General features: G+C 65.5%; 1 protein-coding gene across 1 annotated transcript in view; it reads right to left on the bottom strand.

Annotated features, from left to right (window-relative positions):
- Positions 1-10,058, bottom strand: part of KNDC1 (kinase non-catalytic C-lobe domain containing 1) — a 58,001-nt gene that overhangs the window by 21,326 nt on the left and 26,617 nt on the right. The window contains 8 exon segments of the mRNA XM_059398890.1: positions 1,829-2,223; positions 2,643-2,740; positions 3,790-3,934; positions 4,244-4,857; positions 4,934-5,096; positions 5,548-5,641; positions 6,129-6,230; positions 8,089-8,247. Of these exon segments, the coding sequence (XP_059254873.1) occupies positions 1,829-2,223; positions 2,643-2,740; positions 3,790-3,934; positions 4,244-4,857; positions 4,934-5,096; positions 5,548-5,641; positions 6,129-6,230; positions 8,089-8,247 (1,770 nt within the window).

The following is a 10,058-nucleotide window of genomic DNA, read 5'->3' as shown; positions in this document are numbered from 1 at the left end:
GGGCACACTCCGAGTTAGAAGCTCCGTGGCAGTGTGGACGTGTGCATGACGTACACTCTGAGTTAGAAGCTGGTTCAGTGTTGCTTCTCTGGCTGCTCTGACTTGGGCTGCTGGTGGCCCCTCCACTGGTTCCTCTGACCTCCAACATGCCCCCGTCATGGGTTCCTAACCATTTCCTCACTCCCAGGAGCCCTGGTCCCTTTGACTGGAGGACGGGCCTGGAGCCAGAGGCTGTCAGACCTGCAGGCCCTCGGCCAGCACAGCCAGGAAACGCACGGTGCGTGCTCCGTGACTCTCCCCCTCGGAAGCCACGGGACGGCACTCACTGTCCACGGGCCCCTCTCACAGTGGTAGCTGGTCCCACGAGGGGCCGCTGATGTGGCTTTCTGCCTCTGGTAGTCTGTTCGTTTCCCACTTGTGGGTACGGCTGTCGCAAGTGGAAAGCCTGTGCTGCTGGGACAGGAACCTCCGGCAGCCCCGGGCAAGCGTCACTGTGTGGAAATCCCTGTCACAGGCAAGGAAGTGGGGGTGAGGTCCGCAGGCCCCTGAGGGCAGGTGACGAGACGGCCAGGGGCTGGGAGCCCCGGACTCTGCCGCAGTGGCACGGAGCTGCCGTGTGGCCGGACTCTGTGCTCCCTGCCCCGACGCCCTACGTGGGGGCCACCCTCTGTGCCAGGGCCCCCAGGGAGGCCCCCACCAGGCCCTGAAGTCCGGCACCCGCGATGGCTCCTGCGGGGGACCACAGCACAAAGCTCAGAGGAGCAGGCTGAGGCCATAGGGCATGGCCCCACCGTCACGTGTGCAGGCCGGGGACAGGGCCCTGCTCTCCGTCCCGCGTGCAACTGAGCAGAAGCGCGACGTTCAGGCAGTAGCAGGAGAACAAGGGGGAGCCCCTGGGAAGGTCCAGATGGGGGCAGGTCAGGGCCAGGGAGACATGGTGCTCCTGCGGCTTCGCTCGGAGCCTTGGAGGCCGGAGGAAGTGCATCGCACAGGCCAAGCAGAGGCGCCGGGAGCAGAGCGCGTGAGCCGAGGGGGTCCTTCCTGCCTGCTATCCTGGAAGGTCAGGCCTTGTGTGATAAGGCCTAGGTGGGAGCTGCTGGTCACAGGGGAAGGCTGCAGCCCAGGTCCCAGGTCCACGGGCTCTAGGTCACTTGGGAGTGGGGCCTGCAGCCCTGGTCAGAGCCACTGGGTATGGGAGGCAGGTGCCCAGTGGCGGGCGCAGTGACCAGAAGTCCAGAGTTCTGTGCACGACCCTCACCTAGGGCCTTGGCTTGGCCAACCTCAAACTTGCTGAGCGGGGAGACACGCAGACTGCCCTGGCTGGCTGGTGCAGGAGGGACGCGGCCCCCCAGAGAAGCCCAGGCCAGACGCACTCCAGGTCCAGCCTGAACCGACAGCCATGGGCAATGAGACTTCTTGTCTCAGTGCTGCTGCCTGAGGAACAGGAGGCCGCCTGGGACGAGGGCCTTGGCCTCCCTGCCCCCTCCAGAGACATGGCCCGCGGCCAGCTGTGATGGTACAAGGTGACCTCCTGCACCTGTCACGGCCACCCGTGTGCCCAGCTAAGAGAGAGAAAGGCCACGTCCTATCCCTGATGTGGAGGACACACACAGACGAGCACCGCAGTGCCCGGGGAGACGCACAGGAAGAGCGCCCAGACGAGTGCCGGGGTCACGGCGGGGGGGTGGGATTCTGTGCCCCCCCACCACCGCCAGAGTGACTGGGAGCTCCCGCTGCTGCGACGCGGACTCCCTGCCCAGGGTGCCTCTGCGGCCACAGCACCCCCTTCCCTGGCAGCACGAGTAGCGGGCAGCCGCCCGGGACTCACCAGGCTCTGGGCGTCCGCGTCGGGGGCCCCGCCTGCCTTCTGCCTCGCCAGCTCCTTCACGTAGCTGTAGACGTCGGCGCCGAAGCAGTCGGCCTCGTAGAAGGCGCTGCACCAGCCGGGGCTGCAGCTCTGGAGCTCTGCCGGGCCCGGGTGCGCGGCCAGGCCCCCCTCCTTGGGCCGGGCCAGCCGGGCCACTGCCTCGGGGCTCGGGCCCCCACCCTGCTGCCTGTGCTCTCCGGCCTCCGGCTGCTGTTCCCGCTCCCCTTTGACTGACTTCTGAGGCCGGAATCCCACCTCAAAGTTGCCCCGCGAGAGCTCGTCTGCATCCACATCGGACATCGACGGGGACGGGCCGGGAGCTCGGCTGCCACGCGCCATGGCCGGTGTCTCCTTCCCTGCGCAGGAGAGGAGGGTCCACTCGACACTAGCTCGTGTGGCAGAGTCCGTCCCTCATTGTTTACAGAGAGGCCGCCCGTGCTGAGTCGGGGACAGGAGACCCCTCGAGACGGCCGGGTGCCCCTCTGTTGCTCTAGGGGCCAGCAGGGTCCTTCGGATTCAGGGCGGTGGTCCCGCTTCCCAGGAAGGTCCCTCGGGTCCCCTCCCAAACACAGGTCATCCCGTGGGGCCGGAGTCTGGAGAGGACACCCCAGGGCTGGTGGACTGCTTGTGCGGAGACGGGCAGAGGGGCTTGAGGGGCTCCCTGAGCACAGTCCCTTTGCTCTCAGACTTCCTGGGTGTGCGTGCGGCAGAGTTGGGACAAGGGGAGCCTCTCTTGAAAGAGAAGAGTTCTTGCGTTCGGGCCCGTGTCTCTTACCTGTTCTGTGCAGCGATGGCCTCTTGCTGGACAGCGAGCAGCCACTTGGAGTGCCGGCTGCGCTGCCCTCAGGCTCTGCCCCAGCCTCCTCTGAAGCACTGTCATCAGAAGGAAGGACGTCGCAGGCCCCCCGTGGCCCCCCGCCCCCTCCCCACAGCACAGTGCCTTCCCTGCTCTGCCTTCCCGTAGGAAGCTTTAGGTGGATGAGGGGAACCCTGCTGAGGCTGAGGTGCGGGCCTGCCCGTGACCCCGTGCCAGCACCCTGGACGCACACCGTTTGACAGGGACGTTCCCCGTCCCATGCAAGCTTCCTGAGGACAACGTGACCCCCGGCCACAGGACGGCACAGGGCCTCTCTTTCCGCAGCGGTTATGGGGGCCTAATAACGGGCACAGGGTATTCTGGACATTCGTTTCGGGAGGTCCCTGCAAGGCCCTTCTCCCCGCCCAAGAGCACAGTGTGGGCGGCAGCCATCTGGGCGCTCTGTTGACCCGTTTGCCCGGGCAGGGAGTGCGGCAAGTGCCCCCGCAGCAACCACGGTAAATGTGAAGGGACCCTTGCCTACCCGCCTGGTGGGGCCCCTGGAGGCAGACGGGGCTGTGGGTGTGCCTGGAGCTCAGGGATGGGGTGTCACAGCACTGGGGTCCAGGCATGGTCCCAGCCCTCAGGGCCACCTCCACCCACACGGCTGTCCACAGTCCACGGCAGAGGAGCATGGGGCCCAGTCTGTGAAGGGGCGGGTCCTCCGGTGGCCATCACCCCCTTTGCGGCTGGCATGCAGTGCCCGCTGGATGGGGGTTGGGGGCAGATGCTGTTCCCTGGGGGGCCTCCTGCCCTCTGGGCTCCTGGTCGCTTGGCCTCCTCAAGCCGGTACCCGAGCAGGAATGTGCTTCCCGCCCCGTGAGCCCACAGTCCTCTCCTCTTGCCCGAAGGAGCCCGGTGCCCAGAGGGAAAGCTGGGGGCTAGGGTGGGCTTCAGGACAAGCGGGAGGGACCCGCGTGGCCGGCCAGCCAGGGGCGCTGGACTTTAGGGGACAGGAGCACGTGGGGAAAACAGCGGTGGGCCAGAGGAGGCAGAACCAGGGCCATCCTGCCTGGCAGGGGACCCCAGGGTGGGGGAAGCCTGGGGCCTGGGGAGGGGGACTCACTTCTTGGAGGGGGACGTCCTCCCGTTCACCACTTTGAAAAGACTCTGCAGCAACTTCTCCCCCCAGTAGAGGTCACAGAACTTCTCCGATATGGCCCCGCAGAAAGTGGCATAGGTGAGGTCTTTCAAGGCGTAAATGTATTCACCTGGTTTGCAAAACGGCAGCGTCCAGTCACGATGGGGGAGCATCCCCTCCGGGTTCCTGCTCGCCGCACAGCTCGGGGAGACGCCCGGGCGGGGGAGCTGGGCTCTGAGACCCTCTTCCTGCCCGAGGCTCTGCTGCTGGACCCACGCCCGGGCGCGGCTCTGGCCCCCGAACTCTTCATGCAGACGGACGCGTGGGGGCCCCAGTTCCCCTACACACTGGCCCTCCCCCAGGGCACTGTGTCCCCCCACGGCCTCTCCCTGGTCCTGGGGCTTGTCTGGAGAACCCAGGGGGCCCTCTGCCACGATACCCATGATCAGTGCTTCTAGTCCGTTGTCCAAGTAGCCGTCAAAGGCGAACTCCTCCTGGATGAGGCGTGTGGCCTCCTGCAGCGACGGGCAGGCCGTCCTCTTCGGGAGGGGCGAGGCGTCCACACTGGGCACACCAAGCTTGCGGTCTGCTGGCAGGGGCCGCTCGGGGTGACTGTCTGTGGCCTGGTCATCCTGCTCTGGGACAGAGGTGCCTTTGGGGCTGTCTGGACTCGCCTTGGCCAGGGACGGGTCCCATGGAGCCGAGGACCGACCCTCAGGCTCCTGGCCTGGGCCCTTAGTGGCCTTGCTCCTGGGTGGCTTGGCTGGGTGACTCGGGTCACGGCGGGTCACACTGGACCCCTCCTCCGTGGGGAGCGCCTGTGCCTTCAGGAGTCGGACATCAGCAGAAGACTCGGGCATCACTGGTGACGCCCCGTCTGGGCCCGGGGCTGGGACGCAGGGGATGCCCTGGGCCTTGTCTCTCGGCGTGGACTCTCTGGGAGGCTCCGGGGCCGCTCCCTGGGGTCCGGCACCTGGTGCCGGCTGGTCAGGCATCGTCCAGCTGGCAGCTCCAGGGGCCTCGGGAGCCTGCCGGCCATCGTCCTCCCTGTCCCTGAGAGCACAGAGAGAAGGAGAGAGCACTCGGGGTGGGCTCAGGGACCCCACCAGCCCCAGGGTCGGGTGCTCACCTGGCGTCCTCTGCATCTGGGGCCAGCACGATGGGCCTGAAGTGTGTGGCTGCGGCGGTGAAGGCGGCCGGCAGCAATGTGGCCCCTTCAGTGCCGGGGGGCTGCGTGGGCACAGGCCCCTGCACGGCCACCAGCCTGGGGTCGCGGCTGACCCCAACAAAGCCTGGGGACAAACCCTGCCTGAGAGCGGGCAGTGCAGACGCCCCAAAGCTGTGGCGGCTCCTCCCCACCCCATGGCGACCTCCAGAGTCAAGGGTGAAGGAGCCGGGGGAGGGGCCGGGTGGTGGAGGGCGGGGGCCACAGACAGGACGAGGGGGTCTTCCTCCTGCTGCAGGCTGGGGTCACCACCCAGCCCGGACAGGAAGCGGTCGGCAGGGTGTGTGCGTGGACATGGGGAGAGAGTGAGGGATGTCCGGCCGCACGGCCTGCTCTGGGGGCTGGCGACGCGGCAGAATGACTGGGCCGTGGAGACAGAGGGTGTGAGTAAACGGCGTGACTGCCGTGATGCTCTGGGGCCCAGGGGTGCCTGCCTGTGGGTGTCCTCTCAGGGCTGGGGTCAGCTGCGGGGGCGGCCGTGGCATCGGGGGCAGGCGAGGTGGGCCCTGGTGACCCACCTGAGCTGGGCCCAGAGGCAGGAGTCATGCTGGGGCTCAGCTTGCCCACGGAGAGCGCGTTCTGGAGGCTGATGGTCTCTTCCTCCTGGTCAGCCTGAGGCAGAAGGCCACGGATGGTCCCAGTCAAGGTGACAGCAGGGCCCGCGGGTGCGGACTAGACGCTGGGTGCTCTCTGACCCTTCAGTGGGGCCCACAGCCCACACTGACTCCCACTGCTGGGCTCTGGGGATACCGTTTCGCAGTTCGACAAGGTTTCGGTCGGTTTCTAGGGCCTGGGAAGACTTCGGCGCCGACAGGGACCCCGGGCTTCTCAGGGTGGCCTCTCTGCCCTCCAAGGGCCCCGCCCGGTCAGCTCAGGAGGCTGCAGGCACATTGACCAAGTGTGCCGGCCACCTGAGGGTCGTCCTGCAGGACACGCCCCCCGCCCCCCACGGCCGCAGAGAGGGCAGGGCATGGGGCCGCCCCAGGAGCCGCCCTGAGAGCGGAGGAGAAGCTACCACCTCAGCTCCCTCCACAGGGACAGCAAACAGCAAAATGCAAGGACTTTCATCTCCCTGGGGCGCAGACTGAGGGGTCTTCACCTGCTCTGGAAGTCCCCGTCCAGCCTTGTGGGTGGACGCCCTCAGGTGGGCTAGAATCCTCCTGCTGTCCATGCCTCGCTGACGGAGGTAGGTGCTGCATGTCTGTAGGAGGGATGAGCCCGTGAACAGGCGCTCTGAGACGCCGCAGGCCGGGTGGCGGCCCCATGTCCCTCCAAGCGCAGAGGGGCCCTCAGAGAGCGCATGGCGGCCTGTGGGCTTCCTGTACAGGGGGACTCCACGGGGGCCCCCTTGGGGAGAGTTGAGCAGGCCCAGCCTCCGGCAGCCTGGGGGGAAATCCAGCAGCCCCGTGTGGAAGGAATAAAGACCCAACAGAAAGGGCCACAGCCCTTCCTGGGACCGCTGCCCCGCTGACAGCCATCCGCAGGGAGGGGTGAGGGGCGAGGGGCAGGCTCCGGGAGAGGGGGCTACCCCAGTGCTGGACACGAGGGGCACGAGGGAACATGACCTTTTCCAGCTGGCCCCTCTAAGAGTGCTGAGGAAGGGAGACGTTAAGACCCATAGCGAGTCAGCTCCCACATGCACAGACAGGACAGCAACCCCCCACTGCAACCCAGACAAGCCCAAGTCCTCTGTGACCTTGACAACAGGCCAGTGGGGGTCTGCAGGGTGACTGTGGGTGGGCCCCAGAGCCTGTGCCTGGGCGGAGGCAGGTTTGAGGCCCACCCTTGGTGCACGTGGGCCCTGGACGGCTCTGGGGTGAGGACTGGTGCCGGAGCATGGAGCTGACCCCTGGGAACTGAGTCTCTGCCAGCTCAGACCTTCTGGTATTTGGGGGCAGAATGTCACTGCTGAGAATCTGTATTTCTCATTTGGGTTATGGACGGTCCTGAACGTGAAGATAAAGATTCTTTCCTTAAGCTGCCGTTTAAGCCTCCCCCGCCACCCGCCCCATCTCATTTCCTAACCGCTGGCAAGAACCACAGAACACTCGGCAGAGAACGTCCCCATCCAGGCTCTGCACGGAGACTGCCCAGCCTAGCACGGCTTGGGGGGCCCAGAGCCCCCAGGGTTCCTGTCTGGAAAAGCTCAGTTTGCTCAGCCAACGCTGGGCAGACGCTGTGATCTAATCCCCCCAGAGCGTTTATTGCCAAAGGTCCCGACTGCGAACTCTTCCCCGTCCTAGAGGCGTCTATGTCCCTCACAGCCCAGGACCTGAACCTGATACTCAGAACGTCGATCCTCAGGAAGGCTGGGCCTGGCTCCCAGGGTCTGGGGATGGCGGACACGGCTGCTGCCACCCCCAGCCCCTCATCCTCCCTGAACACGCCTGGCTGCCTCCGTGCAGATCTGGAGTGGAGTGAAGCGCCTTCCCCTGCCGTCCATCTGTCCGTCCATCCATCCGTCCATCCACCTGTAGCTACTGAGTGAACTGTCCCAGCATTGTAGCTGCCATCTGCTGGCTTCTCCGTGGCACGAGACCTCATCCTTCCTTGGCCGGGCAGGCCAGAGAGGCCCAGAGCGTCAGGGGCAGAGAAGACCGCAAGGAGCTTCTCCCCCGGGGGTGGCCTTCCGGTGGCCTCTTGGTCACGGAAACACTCACGGGACCCCCCGTACTTGTCCAGCTCTTGGCAGATGGGGCAGGCTTGGGAGGGTGAAGGAAGGGGAGGCTGAGAGGACCCTCAGGGGACACGAGGGAAGTGGGGTGGCCGGGGGGACTCTGCTCCCTGCTGGCAGAGGGACACGGGTCAGGCTGGTCCCAGGACACCCCCTGCCCACTCCGGCCGGGCGAACACACTGGAGGCAACCGGCTGGTCTGGGAGGGGCTTGCCAGGGTCACGGGCAGCAGACACTGTCCACCACCTGTCCACCACCTGTCCACAAATGAAGCCCGTGGCCCACCCTGTCCAATGTCCACTTTTCCTGAAAACAGGAACCTGGCTGCTTGGTCATCACCTGAGCCCTGGACGGTGAGTGGGGGTCCCAGCTACAGTGGGCTTACCTTGATGGCCTCTGCTGTGTGTGGCCGCTCCTGGGCACTGCACCTGGCCATGTCCAAGAGGAAGGTCTTCAGCCTGCGTGGCAGGGCCAGCTTGTGGTTTTGGGGGACGCTGAACTTGGCCGCCGTCCACAGGACCGCAGCTACGGCGTACACGGAGGCCTGGGTGGAGAAAAGCCCAGCCCTGCTCAGTGGCCCCTCCTTCTTCTGTGCTCCCCAGGGGTGCACAAGCGGGACAGCAGCCCTGGGAGACCCTCCCCCTGTGCACCTGCTTGGAGCCTGGAGGCCCTGGCAAGACCCCGAGTCAGATCCCACAGGGGCCTGACCTGGGGACCTGCATGTTTACCAAACACCCGCGGGTCTTTACACTGACATGTGAGGCCTCGATGGGACCTGACCGCTCTCACAGTCCTCAGGCAGGTGGAGGTCGCAGCTCGGGGGTCTGAGGCTGGGGTCCCCCGAACCTGTGGGGCGTTGCTCAGTGGTAGACCGCAGGCTCTGAACAAGACCGGCCGCCTCTAGGCCTCCCAGCTGTTCACGTCCGGGGGAAGGATGGGCACGCGGCTCCAGAGCAAGGGAAGGTGTCACCCCCCCAGGAGAGACCAGGGAGCGTCTCGGATTCTTCTCAGCTCTTGGATCCGAAATCCGCCTGCGACAGACAGGCAGATGCTGTTGTGCCCAGAAGTTACTGCCACACGCTGGCCGGTGTCATTGAACTCCACGGCCCGATGGAGGCGCAGCGCGGAGGGCCCGGTGAGCGGGGCAGCGGGAGGCTCGGCTCTGTGGATGCGACACACCTGTGCATTCCGTCACACCGCGAACACTTCCTCTGTCACTTTGTCAGGTTGGCACAGTGGACAGAACTGCAAGCCGGCGCTGGTGGCCACACACACCTGTCTCTGCGGCTGGACGCTCCGCAGGCTGTCGCCGGGCAGCCAGGGTGGTGCGGGCGCCCGGGGTGGGGGCCTCCCACGGCCAGGAGCTCCCTGTGCAGGGAAGTCCCACGAGAGGGAATTATCGGCTCTAGATGGTTACTGACCTTCTGAGAACATTCAACCCTTTATTTTGAGGTCATTATAGATTCACGCACTGTTGTAAGCAGTGAGACAGAGGTCCGTGTGTCCTGGGCCCAGGTCCCCACAGAGGTGACATCTTGCCAAACTGCAGGGCAGCGGCCCCGCCCGGGTGACAGGCATCGCCACGATCCAGAGCATCCGGTCGTCAGGAGGGGTCCGGGGGCCCCAACATGTGTTCTCTGTCTCTGGCAACCACGGACCTGTTGTCCGTTTCTAGGGTCGTGCCGTTTCTCATACATGGAACTATGCGGTCTGGGACCTTCAGGGTTGGCGTCTTGCTGTCGGCATAACCCAATGGAGATGCACCCAGGTCACCGCCGGTCAACGCTTTGCTCCTTTTACTGCTCAGCGGCGTTCCGCGGTGCGAACGGACCCAGCGTGCTTAACCACTCACGCATCTGGGCTGTGTCCCGTTTGGGGCTGTTCTGAACACGGTTCCCCTGGGACGGGTGCCTGGGGACACGGTTTCCCCGGGATGGATGCCTGGGGATGTGGCTCCTGGGCTTTAAGGCAGGTACGTGTTTACTTTCTGACGAAACTGCCAGAAGGGCCGCGTCCTTTCCCATGCTCAGCGGCGGTGCCCGGGGGCTCCTGTTCCGCATCCTCGCCGGCCTCTGGTGTGGGCAGCATTTGGGGTGCCAGCCGCGTTCATGGACGTGGAGTGCTGTCTCCTTGTTTTAGTGGGCGATTCCTGAGTGCCCCATGCCGTCGGGCAGCTTTCATGCTCGTTTGCCGTATGACGTCGTTGGTGAGGGGCTCTGCAGGCCTTTTGCCCACTTTTAAAGTGGATTGGTTTTTAAATTAATTTGGTGGGACGCCTGAGTAGCTCAGTAGGTTGAGGCTCTGCCTTTGGCTTGGGTCATGATTTCAGGGTCCTGGGATCCAGCCCACCATCGG

The sequence above is a fragment of the Mustela nigripes genome, chromosome 4 (assembly GCF_022355385.1).
Source record: "Mustela nigripes isolate SB6536 chromosome 4, MUSNIG.SB6536, whole genome shotgun sequence".
In the NCBI taxonomy this organism is placed as follows: domain Eukaryota; kingdom Metazoa; phylum Chordata; class Mammalia; order Carnivora; family Mustelidae; genus Mustela; species Mustela nigripes.
Note: the sequence above shows the minus strand (reverse complement) of the source record. Positions and strands in the feature narration are given on the sequence as shown.